At 36.3% G+C, this 15507-nt stretch overlaps 1 protein-coding gene across 1 annotated transcript; it reads right to left on the reverse strand.

Annotated features, from left to right (window-relative positions):
• Nucleotides 1–842: 842 nt before the first annotated feature.
• On the reverse strand, nucleotides 843–14235 carry Znf286a (zinc finger protein 286A). The gene is made up of 7 exons (XM_026409426.2): nucleotides 14181–14235; nucleotides 13535–13780; nucleotides 12434–12522; nucleotides 10164–10278; nucleotides 9068–9160; nucleotides 1699–2953; nucleotides 843–899 (listed from the first exon to the last, which is right to left on the reverse strand). The coding sequence occupies exons 2-6, from the start codon at nucleotides 13587–13589 to the stop codon at nucleotides 1722–1724; spliced, it is 1584 nt and encodes a 527-aa protein (XP_026265211.1). The 5' UTR covers nucleotides 13590–13780; nucleotides 14181–14235; the 3' UTR covers nucleotides 843–899; nucleotides 1699–1721.
• Between the last annotated feature and the right edge of the window lie 1272 nt (nucleotides 14236–15507).

Raw genomic sequence — 15507 nt, forward strand, 5'->3', positions numbered from 1 at the left:
TGTTGCACAGAAAAGCAGCCAAAGATAGCATGTAACTGACGAATATGGCTGAGTCCCAACAAAATTTACAAAAAAGCAATGGGTCAGACATGGTCCAGAGTCCACACCATAGCTTGCCACTTCCTGCTCTAAACATACTGATTAAGGTGATGAAAGACTTGAGCTACTTTTCCTATATTTTGTTAAGTAAGCTATTTTCCCACCCTGACCTCTGAACTCTTAAGCCTTTCCACTTTGGCTCCCTTCCATGTTTCTATTATCTCTTCCTGAAGAGGTCTTTCACCCTCACTGCTGGATTTATACTCCATTCAGCCTTCATGAGCGTGATCCCCATTATCATCAATTCTTTACACCCTATCCCCTAATTTTCTTCAATCATAAAATTTATGATTCCTACTGAGAAGAATAATGTGGAGGGGGCAAACATATGGAATGGAAGGTAAAGATTTGGAAGAGAAGAAGGAAATCTGTGATTATGTTTTTTCCCCCCTATAGTTTTCATATAACATATAAATAGGGTAACAACAAAAATTGACACATGTATAGTGTTTTACTAGATATTAATTTGTACTACTGCTTTTGTTTCCAATCTTGCCACTGGTCTTTGGTCACCCATGTAACTTATGCTAATATGCCTCTCTGATTTTGTGCCTTGCCCACTTTCTTAAGTAAGGGCTCTGGGACAAAGATCAACTGACATACAGAGAATAAGAACAATACCAAGAATATGGGTAAGTGTACAGGTCAGAAAAAAAAAAAGTAGTAACTTCTTCATGAAGAGCAGCTGTTAATCCTCAATTGACTCACTTGAGGGCCGTTTCATAAGCTTTTTGCATACCGAACAGGAAATTATGCCCTGGGGCCTCACAGTTGCTTCAATTCTCTTCTTGACTGGAATCCTAAATAAAAATAACACATTGAATTTATCAACTTTTCAGATTCTCAACATCCTACGGCTTTTTCTAAAGGTGACAAAACCCAATTTGCAGAAAGCTAAATAATATACAGAAATGAAGCCTTCCCTACTTTGACTACAGAAAACCAAGGATTCAATCAATGACAAGGTTAAGAAAAAGATAGACTTGATTAACAATGACAGTTAAGATTCTGACCCACTCTCTACTTCAGGGTAACTCTCAAGGAATTGGAAATGCAGGAAAATCTCTCAAACGAAGGAAAACAAGTATTTAAATCTATGAACAACATAATCCACGTAAATGTAATTAGAACTTGCTATAAATATATTTTAGTTATGTTCAGCAAATTAGACAGCAGCCTTCAAGGGGGAGGAAGTAAATCCTAAGTAACTTCCTACTCTTGGCCTTCATAATTTCTATGGCTAAAATAAAAGAAATGGTACCCTGGAGAAAGAATATATATGTACATGTAGGAGTCTACTTTGGATTCAGAGTAAACTCATCTTTCTGACGGGGATATGAAATTTCAGCCTAAGTTACAAAATATCTCATCTTTCTGACGAGGATATGAAATTTCAGCCTAAGTTACAAAATAAAAATTTTCTTTCAAAGTGAGAGGGTACAACAAGCCTCTGGCATATGACCATGAAAAGGGGGAACTGAATCTATGGGTGAAATTATATATTAGGCAAGTGAAACTAGATGCACATAGCATTGGCCTTTGCACATTATGGGTCCACCTAAACACTCAGATATTAACACAGCAATAAAATGTACTTACATTTCTTCCCATTCAGTAATTTTTCAGGGTTTCTCTTCTATGTGAGTTCTTTGATGTCTGAAGCGGGATGAACTACACTTAAAGCTTTTCCCACATTCATTACATCTAAAGGGTTTCTCTCCCGTGTGAGTTCTTTGGTGTTGAATAAGAGCTGATGAATGAATGAAGGCTTTTCCACATTCACTACATTTATAGGGTTTCTTTCCAATATGAATTCTTTGATGTTTAGCAAAATTTGAGCTCCGGCTAAAGGTCTTCCCACATTCTTGACACTCATAGGGTTTTTCTCCAGTATGAATTCTCTGATGCTGAACAAGGTGTGTGCTCTGACTAAAAGTTTTCCCACATTCACTACACTCATATGGCTTCTCTCCCGTATGAACTCTCTGATGCTTAGTAAGGGATGAACAATGGCTAAAGGCTTTGCCACATTCTAGGCATCTATAGGGCTTCTCTCCAGTGTGAGTTCTTTGATGTTTAATGAGTGCTGATGAATGAATAAAAGCTTTATCACATTCATTACATTCATAAGGTTTCACTCCAGTATGAATCAACTGATGCTGCACAAGATGTGTACTTCGGTTAAAACCTTTCCCACATTCACTGCATTCATAAGGTCTCTCTCCGATGTGAATTCTCTGGTGTATTGCAAGGGATGAGCTTTCCGTGAAGGTTTTCTTGCATTCACTACACGCAAAGAGAATTCTAGTATGAGTTCTCTGGTGTTTAGTTAAATTAGCTCTGTGGCTAAAAGATTTCCCACAATCATTACAAGTATAGGGTTTCTCTCCAGTATGAACTCTCTGGTGTCGAATAAGCACTGAATGGTAAGTGAAAAGTTCACCACAGTCATTACATTTATGAGGTTTTTTCTCTTTATAGGTTCTCTGTTTTTTCATTAAATTTGATTTCTGTTTCAATCTTTTCCCAAGTGAGTGAAAGGCATAAGATCCTTTGGGAACTCTGTCTTGAGTGATAAGAACAGACTTCTGACCAAAGGTTTTCCAATATATATCACGCTCACGATCTTCGTCTTCAGGAAGTGAATTCATGTGGGTAAACATTTCTCTCAAGTGTTTCTCCTGGTTTTCTTGCTGATTTTCTAACCAGTTTTCACATTCAAGAGCTGTTTCCAAGTTGGAGTCATAGACACTATTTCTTGCCAGTCTGTCTATTATTGCAATTGGGTGTGATTCATCTTTGGAAAAATCTTGAACTGAAGATGAATCTTTGCTCTCAGGTAAAGTCTCCACATCTGAAAGACATTGGAAATGCAAATTTCCTTCATTTTCTGTGCTCAAAAAAATAGCAGTTCTGTAATAGGTTAAGAGTTAATGAAGGTGAAAAGCACACATTTAAGGAGTGAATAGATTTGAATTTTGGGGGGTGATTTACAAAAGAGAAGCAAATAGAGGGAAACAAATGCTCAGTGTATGCAGAGAAAACAAGTATACCCTATCCAGGAGAATCGGAAGGTAGGAAAGATGACAAGAAAGGTAGGAGGGGAGATGCAGATGAAGCAATACATCAGTGGATGAGCAGGCAATGATTACACTTGGACCAGAACAGGATCAGTAAAAAGTGCTTTCCAGTTTTTTTTAGATATAGAATTCCTATTGCTGTAATAAATATTGGTAGTTATCATCTTAGTAAACAGTTAGAATTTCTAGGTTTCTGGTCTTTTAATTCTACTTATGTTCAGTACTATTACCATTTTAATATTCCCAACAATGCTTTTATAAAGTTTCTCATCAAAAAATCCAAATATATGATATGAGGTGACAGATGAACAAGGCTATTCACTACAACACTTATTAAGGCTGCAAAAGACTGTTAACAGTTCCAATACCTAATACAGAGAAATGACTGAATAAACTACAGCTTATACAATGAGTACTATGCAACTTTTAAAAAATGAGAAAGATTTTTATCATATTGCTATGTGATCTCCAACATATATTAAGTATTTTTTTAAAAAAAGCAAGTTGTAAAAGAATGTTGTATAGTTTGCTGTTACTTTTTGTGTCAGGAAAAGGAGAAAGAGATATAAGTATATTATTTGGTTGTATTTTCAAAAACCAAGGAAAGATTGGATGGAATACAAATCTAATGAGTGACAGACCCAGAATTTCAAGGATTATCTGATTCTGGAGAAACTTTTCTCACAATTTAGGTATACATTGTTTAACCAAGTCAGAATTTCTGTAAGAAGTGAGTTGAGGATATTCACTTATCAGAAGTATTTAAGAATATTAAACTGTATGTTCAAGCAGCCGGCATTGTAGCTCAGTGGTAGAGTGCTCACCTAGCATGCATAGGCACTGGGTTCAATCCTCAGCACCACATAAATGTAAAATAAAGATACTGTGTCCACCTAAAATTTTTTAAAAATACATATATTACAAATAAACAAATAAATTGTATGTTCAAAACAGGGGGAAAAAAAGACGACAAAGAAGAAAAAGAAATGGCTGATAATAGATATCACTGTAACTTATAGTAAGGAAAATTTAGTATTAACCAGCTTATAAAAATTACAAAGCTGGGGAGAAACACTGGCCAAATTATAATGTTACATTGTGTGCATATATGAATATGTAACAGCAAATCTCATCATTATGTAAACTATAATGCACCAATAAAAAATGTGGAAAGAAGAAACAAAACAAAACCAAGGAAAGATAAATAAAAAAACTAATAAAAATGTTATCTATAGGGGAAATATCAGAACAGAGGAAAGAGGGTAGATATAGGTACTGAACCTTTCTAAATATTTACCTAAAATAAATATATTGGAATTGTTATACCCAATGTAAATCATTTTAAAATGACGGAATAATTTAAACAGTGATTCAAAAGAATAAACAGATCAGTGAAATAGAAGAGCAAGATCAGAAATAAACTGTATTCTTACAGTATATGGAACAATTAAGGATAATAGAAAGGTGATATTTCAGTCAGTAAACAATATTTCTTTTTCAACAAAAGGTACCATGACAACTTAGAAGAAAATTAAGTTAGATTTCTTATTCCATATACCCAAATACATTCAACTTATTCATTTATTTACTCATCTGTCTATCCATTTTATCCAACAAATAACTACTGAGTATCTACTACATGCTAGACTCTGGGGAAAAATACACTTAGTCCTTATGCAGATAGAAGGAGAAAGAATTTAATATAATCTTTACAAGTAAATATCAAACAAGAAGTTATTGAAATGTTCTAAGCAAAGGGATGGCATGATCCATTTGATTTTGAAAACTCTCTCACTGTGATACAGAATGAAGTACATGGGGGTAAAGGTGGAATCAGGGAGATTGTCATAGTAATTTAGGCAAACAAAAATAAAATGGAAGGATATTAACAGTGAAGAAATATTTAGCATATAATTAGGTAAGTATAATGGTAAAGTGGATAAGGGAAGGAGAAGGAAATATAAAGACTTCATAGATTTCTGGCATGTATGATTTGGTAGACAATAAGTATCATTAAGACAATTCTTGGAAAAGGATCCTGTTGAGAAAGAGGAATTTGGGCATATTTCAGACATCCAGTTTTGAACACTGTGAATTGAGGAATCTTTGACATAAGTAAACAGAGACATGAAGTAGTCACACAGATGTTCAGAACACAAGTTCTGAAAAGAGATCGAGGACAGAAATACAAATGTGGGAATTATCTGAATAGATGACAATTGGTGATAAAGAGTGATCAGAAGACCTAAGCGAAAGTAGAAGCTGCAAACTGATGACCCGTCAGCCAAATCTGACCTCAGGCATATTGTGTTTGGCCTTCACCGTTTATACAATTTTTAAAAATCATTTGCTAACATCTAAAAAATAAGGGTATGTCACATAGAACCAAATTTTAAGTTTCTCTGGGGGAAAAAAAAATGAAAGCATACTGAAGGACAACAACCAGTTCAAACAAGGGCTGACAGCTATAGTTTGCTGCTTATTTTTATTAATAAATTTGTACTGGAACCTAGTCATATCCATTCATTTACATAAGGCTGTTTTTGCACCATATGTCAAACTGAGTGGATACAGAGACACCATCTGTCTGTCCCATAAGGCCTAATCATTTATGACCTAAATTTTTACATAAAAAGCTTGCCAGTCCTTGAATTAGAGCTAATGGAGTAATGGCCACTTCTTTCAGTTGAGGCACGTGTTCCTCTAATTTACCATTCTGACCTTGCTTCCTTTGCTTATATAATCTCCTGGCCCATGTTAAGCACTCAAATTTATGACTCCAGGAATACAAAATGAAAGGGAGATTAAAATAAAATCTTGAGCAATCCAAACATTAAATTGTTAAAAAAAAAAAAAAGAAAAGAAAAAGAAAACTAAGAAGACATGTTAGAGTCTATAAACAAGTCAAGATGGCGCCTGGCATTTTGCAGAGGGAGTGGTTTGTGAAGTAACGCCAGCGAGCCATTAAGTGTGGAGATTCCTCATTGGTTGACTGCTGTATCTAGTTTATGTTAATTAAGATAAGCTGTGTGGTATGTATATATATCCCTCCTGTGCAACAATAAACGGCTCCCACTCCTGCTGTATCAATGTACACAAGTTCCTCGTCACCCCCTGGTTATTTTGCTGCAGCCGGACTGCGGCAAAGACACACCAAAAAAGCCAAGAAATGATTCCAAGTGAATTAAGGATTTAAAGAACAAACATACTAGAGAACACAGGCAAATATTTATGTAGTCATGGGATGAGAAAAGACTTTAAAAGGAATACTCAAAAGGCAGAAAATTAAAAATATAGAATATTAAATTTGTTCATCAAAAAGTATTGCAAAACTGAAAGGAAAAATGTGTGCAACTAATCAAAGGGTGAATATATGAAGCATTCTCAAAGATCATTAAGAGCAATATTTCTCCCCAGAAAAGAAGTGGTAAGTAGACAAGTCACAAAGATAGAAAGGCTTACAAGGATAAACAGACATGTATCCATAATCACAGAGAAAGATTTTTAAAACTCCACTATTCGAAAGAACACAGTTTTAAAAAAGAATATTCAGGAAGGATTTTATGAGATACAACATGTTTATATGTGTATTCTGGGGAATTTTCTTTATGAGGCATATGTATACATATACTTTTTTTCTTTAGGAAAAATCCTTCCTAAATCATCTTTTTAAAAATATTTTTTATATTATTTTTTAATGGTACAGTGTTGGAGCATAGATAGATGAGTAACCCAGAGAGCTTAGAAATAAATCCAGATACAAAAGCAAGTATACAGGGAAATAACATCATTTCAAATCTCTGATAAAAGATAATTCAATAAATTATCTTAGATTATGAACTATAAGCTTGGAAAAAGATAAAATTAGCTCCCCATTTCATACCATATACTAAAATAAAAATCTGTAAACAAAATTTGAACTTTTTAGAACAAAAAAGATTATCTTTCTAACATTGGATTAAGGAAGGCAATTTCCAAAAACTTAAGTATTAAAAAAAATCAATAAATCTGTCCTTAAAATTTAAAAATTCAATATGCTTAATAAAATAAAACATCCAAGACTGGAAGAACCATTTTTCCCTCTGCTGCCATGAATTAGAGTCTAAAATAAATAACTCAAAAGGAAAGATGTTGAACAGTCCAATTTTTAAAAAAATAAACAAAGGATATTAATAGGCAATTCACAAAAGAAAAAACCCGGATACCCAATAAGCAAAAAGTGCTCCAACTCAGAGAAATGAAAATTTAAAAACACAAAATAGCATTTTGGACCCCACCAGACTGTCAAAAATTAAGTCTGATAACATCAACCAGAAGGCTAGGGTGGGTGTGGAACCAGACAATTCCTAGTAAAACTAACATGTAATTGTTTTTCCAGTTATTTACATTAACCCCAACCCTTAAGATGAACATGTATCAATAAACACAAGACTGCAACTGTTACTAATGGCAAAAAAAGTAAAATTGAACTGTTCACTTTATTCACACTATGGACATACTCCATATTAGTTAAAATAAACAAACACAATTCATTAAAATAGGTTAAGCAATAAAATATAGTGTATACATATATATACACATGTAAACTCTGGAATGATTCATACCAACTTTGAGATATACTGATTCTACAGAAAGAAAGAATGAAAGGACTGTAACTGAATCTCTAATATGTTTTACTTCTTAAAAAATAAAAGATATTACACACATTCAAGAATGGCTAAAATGAGTCAAGTGTGGTGGCACATGTCTGTAATCCCAGCAGCTTGGAAGGCTGAGATAGGAGGATCTTGAGTTCAAAGCCAGCCTCAGCAACTTAATGAGCCACTTAGCAACTCAGTGAGATCCTGTCTCTAAATATGGATTGGGGATGTGGCTCAGTGGTTAAGCATCCCTTGGTCCAATCCCTAGTATCAAAAAAAAAAAAAAAAGAATAGCGAAAATGAAGACAACATCCCTTGGTCCAATCCCTAGTATCAAAAAAAAAAAAAAAATAGCTAAAATGAAGACAAATAGTATTATGTGTTGGTAAGTATGTGGAGCAACTAGAACTCACATCTTCTGGTAGGAATATAATGGGTATGTTAACTTTGTAAACTTTGGCAATATGTATAAAAAATGAACATGAACCTAATCTATGACTCAATAATTTTACCTATATGTATATATCCAACAGAAATGCTTGTATCTGTTTATAAAAAGACATGTGAAAGAATGAACATTACAGCACTATTCACATAACCCAAAAGTGGAAGCTATCAAAATGCCCATCTTTAAGATAATAAACAAATAAATAAATTGGATACCGACATAATGAAAGACTAAATGATAATGAGAATGAATGAACTATAATAGGCCACAACATGGATTTATCTCAAAGTTAACGGTTCAGTGAAGGAAGTCAGACACAAGAATATGTACAATAAGAGTCCACTGATATAAGAAGAACCATCAAAACTAACCAATGACACTCTAAGTTAGGATAAGGTTACCCCTGGGAGGAAGGAGGTGACTAAAAGAGGGCACAGGGGTGCTTTAGAGATACTGGTAATGTTGTTTTCTTGATATAGGCAGTAGTTACATGAATGCATCTTGGTTTGTCAAAATCATAGCATTTATAGCATTGATACTTTATGTATTTTATATTACCAAAAAGAAAAAAAAGAGGTAAATGAAGTAAAATATTAGCATATATATTTAATATTGGTGATGAATACATGTTATTTTATTTTCTGGACTTCTGTGTGTACTTAAGATGCTTTAGAATTTAAAATAAAATACTTAAAAAAAGGCAAATAGAGACTTCTAATATTCTTCCTTAAGCATTAAAAAGTGCCACTTATTTACTATTTTGCTGTATATTTCTGAAGATTTCCATCTATGTGACTCACCTGAATAGCTGCATTTGGGAGTTTTTCTCTCAAGCTTTAATGGTTCTTTTCCACTGTCCAAATTGTAATTCTCAGGTTTGGAAACTGGAAGCCCTATTAATTAAAAGAGAGGAAAGAAAAAAAAAAGGAAAAATAAATGGAGAAATGGAACTTAACTATTTGTGATAGGCATAAAGATTTATACTGCAATATAATCCTAACCCCATAATCTACAAAGACAAAATGTTATAAGAAGATCCAGAATAAGGGAGGGTGGGTCTCTAAATGGAGTTAGAAATATATGCAGTATGAGTTTAGGTCTGGTAGAGAGTGAAACTGGGTTTGTCTCTTTATTTACTTATTGTATGAAGGAATTTTACTTTATATATGTATAATCTGCCAAAATATTTACTGTCATGTATAATCAAAAAGAACAAATAAAAAAATAAATAAATTTTAGAGCAATCTTGCAGATTAGTTCTTACCTTAGAAAATAAGATGGGAAAAAGTAGGACCTCAGTGGCACCACAAAATTGTGACTGTGGTCACTGGAGTTTTTGTCTACTAATGTTTTTCTTTTCCTCCTTTTTCAGTTATTAGAAGATACTTTCACTGATAATTTGTTCTATGAGGTTTGGGAAGAGCTACTAGTCCTTTTTACCTCTCACACAAACATGTACATTTTCTCTTTTTGGCTCAGTTCTCTAACTGCCAGTGGCCATCTCTGCTATATAGAAAGATCCTAAGAATAAAGCTAATATAGGGAAAAGTCAGGTCAACAGATTAAAAATAAATAAATAAATAAAATTCCTGATGATATATTTGATTCTGAATCAAGATTTCTCCCACTTAAAGCTGGTTTGAATTAGGCTGTCTGTCACTTGAGTCCTGATACACAACAGGCATAGACATTTCACCAAAATCCTGGAACAGAAATAGATTTTTCTCATTTGGAGTTATAGTTCAGTTGTAGAATGCATGATTTTTCTCTAATCCCCAAAGAACTGATACTCTATGACTTCTGAATTCGAAAATGAGGGCAAAAATGGAGCTATTTCATTTTCAATGAAGTAATAATATCCACATAAGCAGATTTCAGAGTCAGGAAGATTCTTACAAAGTGAGACCAGGTTCCTATAGTTCTCCAGCATCATATCCCTTTGTTTAGGATCCAGCTTCCCCCACTCCTCTGGAGTGAAGTCCATGGCCACATCCTTGAATGTCACTTTCTCCTAAGAAACAAAACATACTTGTGTTTACCATCTTTCATTTGCTATCCTGCTTTTCTCCCCCCCCACCCTCTCTCTCTCACACACACACACACACACACACACACACACCAATGTTCAGCTGGAACTGAAGCAAAGGCCTGAGATAACATTCAAGAAGGGAAGTGACAAGTATTCTAACAGTATTTAGAATCTGAATATTCTATGTAAAGTCACTGAATATCAAATGTGTGCCAGGCACACTGTGCAGATCTCAACATAAGAATCAAATGAAGTAAGATCATGGTTTTTCCTTTGAGATTCCATTTTTTTCTGGGGAGTAAAATATTACAATGAGTTAACAATTTTGTTTGGCAAAGTAAACAAAATATAGGTAGAGGAAAAAAGAAAACAGGTCTACATAATTCCACTGTGAGTCTTTAATAAACACCTGAGGAATCAATTTTCAGAAGATGAATCGCAATGCAGAATTTGAACAGAAGATATGCAACAAAAACACTGGCAGTGAGCACCAAACCCCATTAAACGTAATCAATTCAAGGTAAAAGGTATTAAATTAAATAAAAAATAAAAAATAAATAAGGAATTAAATTGGAAACTAATTAAGATTTAACACAAGGAGGTTTATGTGTAAAATACCATTCATATTTTGTTTCTATAAGAAAAAAGATACAAAAATTATAAGGAGGTAGAAACATACCAGTATTGAACATGCCTTTTAAGTAAAGTCATAGAGAATGGGAATAACAGTCCAAGGCTACGGGAACAAACATATATAAACAAGCCTTGGAAAATAATATTCTATAGTTTCTGTTATGGTACAGAAAATGCCTTCTTTTTAAACATTCATGAAGCATTTGCAAAAACTAACAAAATTAATTTCAATAAATTCCCAAACAGAATAGAAAAATGACAGATGATAATAAAAAAACATCAGAATATAAAAATAATAATGAAATAATGTAGACCCCAATGCCAAATGGCTAAAACTGTACTTAGAGGAAATTTCACAGCTTTAAACACTTTTATTTCATTTAAAAATTATGTAATTAAATGAAAGAAGCATACAAAGCAAGTTAATAATAATAACAAATTAAGGAACATGAAAAGAACTATAGGATAAAAGTAGAAATTCTGAGAACAGAAAAATGAAACAGATGGAAAATCTGAAGGTCAGCAGGTATGGTATTATACCATTGTTAATGTCCTAACTCTAGAAAAAGAAATAATGCAAAGTAAAAATGTTAACTTCTAGAGAATCTGGACAAGATATCTCTATATTCTTTGCAACATTTCTTATGTTAACAGTTTTTCCAAAGTATAAAATTTACAAAATGGAAATAATCTGAGATCTAAGAAATAAAAGCCAGGTGCTATGGTGCAAGCCCACAATCTCAGCAACTTGGAAGGCTGAGGCATGAGGATAGCAAGTTCAAAGCCAGCCTCAGCAACTTAGCAAGACCCTGAGCAACTTAGCGAGACCCTGTCTCTAAACAAAAAGGGCTGAAAACATATGAAAGTTAAAGAAAAACATAATAATTATCCACTGTACAATCACCACATGAATTCAAAAATTTCTAACATTTGCCATAGCTGCTCTTGCACAGGGAAGGGGTGGCAATGATATAAAAGTAAGTTGCAGAAATAATACTCCAGCATTCGCCCCTTTGGAGGGCTGGGCTGGATTCTAACGGTAATTTTATCCCTTCCTAAGCTTCTCTTTTATAGCACTCATTTGAACTATTTGAGTATTAATTGCCTTCTAATCACTTCATAATTTAAGGTGTTTTTCTTAAACTCCTACATATAGTAATATGCATTCTTTCCTCAAGAGAGAAATGTAAGTTTTAAGGAGCATTCATCACATTATGTTTAAAATAGTTTCCCACATTACCAAGCACAGAAATTAGCATAGTAGGCCAAAGAAGGGAAATGTTGCTTACCTGCCTGTAGAGGAACAATAAAAACTAGGTGGAGAATTGAGGTACTATGGAAAAGTAGAAAATATTTCCTACCAAATTCATTAATCTCTCAGAATTAGAACTCAGCTCTCTAGATGGGCTCTAGTAAAAAAAGAAACTTTTATCAAAAAGAAGGGAGCACACCTGTACTCTGAGAAATAAGGTGGGACTTCTATCACCAGTAGACTCACACTCACCTGTGATCTGGCTGTGAGGCACATAGCTGCCACTTCTTCCTCATCTGTGTTCTTCTCTTGGCAGAGGGGGGAGTCCTGGGAAGACATGGCTAAGGGCAAGAAAGCAGTCATGATAGGGCTCAAGATGCTACTTAGACTTATAAGACTACAAGTCTAAAAATCCCTCCATCACACTAAATGTGCCCCTTATTAACACTGAGACTGAAAGGACCCCCACCCCCAAACAACCTATTACCTCCCAGAATTATGGAAAATGCCCAGGAATGTTGCTATACAAGACTTAAATGCATTGCTATAATCATATCACATTCTGGAAGGTGGTCCTCTCTGATCTAGAAATTAGAAAAATTCAGTGAATTTCCCAGTTCAATCTACACAAAATTAGTATCATAGTTCATAGAACCATCATATCAATGGTTCTCAAAAATTACTCTAAAAGCTTATTTTAAATGTAGATTGCTGGACTTCACTTCAGAGTAACTGTCGCTGATTGAATATGGAGTGCAATCCAAAAACCTAACAAGCACAGATAGGAAGTTTAGGGGGAATTCTGATGCTAGGTCACAGAACAAACTTCAAGAAACACTGGTCTAGTAGTACTGAAAGTCAACCCTTGCCTTCTAGTCTGTTTTGCATGTTAAACACCACCATCACCAAAACAAACAAAAAAATCAAACCTGCACTGAATTTAAATCATAGGTAACTATAAAGATACAGTGAAATAATGGGTGTGGAGAAATTTTTGCAACCACAAAGCCGATTTCTCAGATCCACTGATGGGGACTAGAATGGAATAATCATTTGAAAGGAAGAGCAAGTGAGAGGAGTGGTTGTAGCTGTGCTCACATTTCAGATTAACATTTCCACTCTTATTTGGGGGGCTGCTTGGAAGGGTCCATTGTGCACCAGGTTGCAATGGAAAGGACAGGGGATGCTCCTGTACCAAACTCTCTACACTCAAATAGCCCACCCATCCACCAAGACAATGGAGACAGACAGCCCTCTCTGCCAATGGCCACCTATTCCGAGACAACCCTTTTCCCTCCAGGAGCAAGGACTCCACCCTTCCACCACAGAAGTGCAACACTTGAGCAATTCTACCTTTTTTCTCAGGCATTTCGGCCAAATCTGTCTCCATGATCACCACCTCCTCCATGTCCTGAAGATTTCTGCTTTTCACCCAAGGCACACCTCAGTGGACAGAGCAGTCAGAAGTCCCGGGAGCCTCGGGTGTTCCTTCCTGTCCTTTCCTCTGGGGGCTCTGCGGAAATGTCTCAGTCAGAATCAGGTCGCTCTCTCTCTCTGTCTCTCACGGTGGAGCCTGCCTCCGTCCTACAGAGCGGGAGCCTGGAAACCCGAGGACAGCATCCCTGAGAGTGGGTCCTTAAATACCTGTCCCTGCGCTGGGAGCGATCCCTGGGGGGACAGAGCGTCCGAAGAGATGGCGCTGGAGCTGCCGCCAAGGCACAGCAGCATAGACAAATCCTTGGCGCCCAGGACCCACGACAGCCCCGCGTGCTCCGCTCAGCTCCGCGCTGCCCGCCGGTCGCGCACCGACGGGCACCGCGCTAGCACCCGGGTCCGGGGGCTAGGATTCAGGGTAGAGCGTGAGGGGATGGGGCTCAAGGTCTGCCTTCCAGACTCCTTTCGCAAAGGAGCACTCCAGTCCCGATTGGGCACAGAACGACACCCTGGGGCCACCGCCCAATCCAAACGCGGAGTGGGGGTAGAGGTAAAACCAACTCACCTCCCATCCCGGGCCTGACAAAGGCTAGGAACTTCTCTGGCCAGCTCGGAGTCGCGCATGCGTAAGAAGCCGGGGCAACGCCGTCCAGCCCCTCCCACCCTGAACTACGATTCCCAGAAGCCCTTGCGCGCCGTCAGGCCCTTTGCTTTGCAGGTGGGAGGGAGCATGCGTGGCTGGGCTGGGAGGATATGGAGCACAACTAGTTTCTTCTCTGTTGCTAGAATATAGGGCAGCGTCTTCTGTGTCTGATCTCCCGCCAAGGGAGGGAGGCAGCTCCAGAAATGCTGACCCGAATGGCTGGACTTTTTCACGCCTTGTCTACCCATGTGCACAAAGCTTAGGATTGCAGAGTTCAATGCAAAATTATTCTGTTGTACAGTATATTAGAGTGAATGAATTTTATCCCTGTTTTTGTCCTCCCCAAACTCATTCTTTACTTTTAAACATATGAAAGATGTGTTTTAGGAGCAGAAGGTTCCTGGTTGCACACTCATTCTGAAGCCAGAATTAAAGAGTCAGTCAGTATAGATAGGTAAATCGAGTTATGTCAGATCAAGGAGGCCAATTTTGAGTGAGTCCCACAAGTTGGAGACTGTCCCTGGAGGGACTAAAGTATTAATTACTTTGGAGCCCTTTCTCCACTCTTATCAAGAATCTCCCTCTGCTCCAACCTGTTACTGAGGTAACCTGACTATAAGGTTGTTAATTAATTTGTCCTTGGCTGCTCTATCCTGCCCTTCCCCCTTCAATCCACCTGTTTCCCACCTTTTGGCCATCCATCAAACATTCCTAGGCCTAGCCAAATGCCTAGTTACCTACAAAGGAAGGAGAAAGATAAGGGGAAGAGGGCAGAAGAACAAAGGAAGCCTAGGACTTATAAAAAGGGCAGAGCACCTTGCTTCTTTGGGATGCTAGGATACCAGCTATGGCCCCCTTATCCCTCCCCAGAGGAATTTATGTTACCCATTTTTAAAAATAAACCCTGCTTTATATGCTTTCCTTGGCATGCTTCTCTAATGTTCAAACTTCAACATGTGATGGAGCAGAACTCATCACCCATAACCGGCAGTATCAATTCCAATGTTCTTTTTTACATAGACTATCTTGCTTTCCTAAAAATTCCTATATTATGTGAGATGAATTGAAAAGATTGAACCAGTTTTAATAAATTTGAACAATGGGTTCTTTGAAGCCCTAAAAGTACATACATATAAAAAAGATGGTCTAAATTTATTTTTTTTTAAAAAAAAGTTATATTATCAAGGGAACGTGGCTGAGTCCAGTTCTGTTATGGGACTAAATTACCTCAAATTCATCTTGTTTACAC

The sequence above is a fragment of the Urocitellus parryii genome, chromosome 7 (assembly GCF_045843805.1).
Source record: "Urocitellus parryii isolate mUroPar1 chromosome 7, mUroPar1.hap1, whole genome shotgun sequence".
Classification (NCBI taxonomy): domain Eukaryota; kingdom Metazoa; phylum Chordata; class Mammalia; order Rodentia; family Sciuridae; genus Urocitellus; species Urocitellus parryii.

Coding starts and splice junctions, on each gene's coding strand:
- Znf286a (XM_026409426.2), bottom strand. CDS start 13,589: ATGGAGGAGGTGGTGATCATGGAGACAGATTTGGCCGAAATGCCTGAG. Junction 9,161..10,163: donor TAGGAACCTGGTCTCACTTT/GTAAGAATCTTC, acceptor TTTAATTAATAG/GGCTTCCAGTTTCCAAACCT. Junction 2,954..9,067: donor TCCCAAATGCAGCTATTCAG/GTGAGTCACATA, acceptor AATGTCTTTCAG/ATGTGGAGACTTTACCTGAG.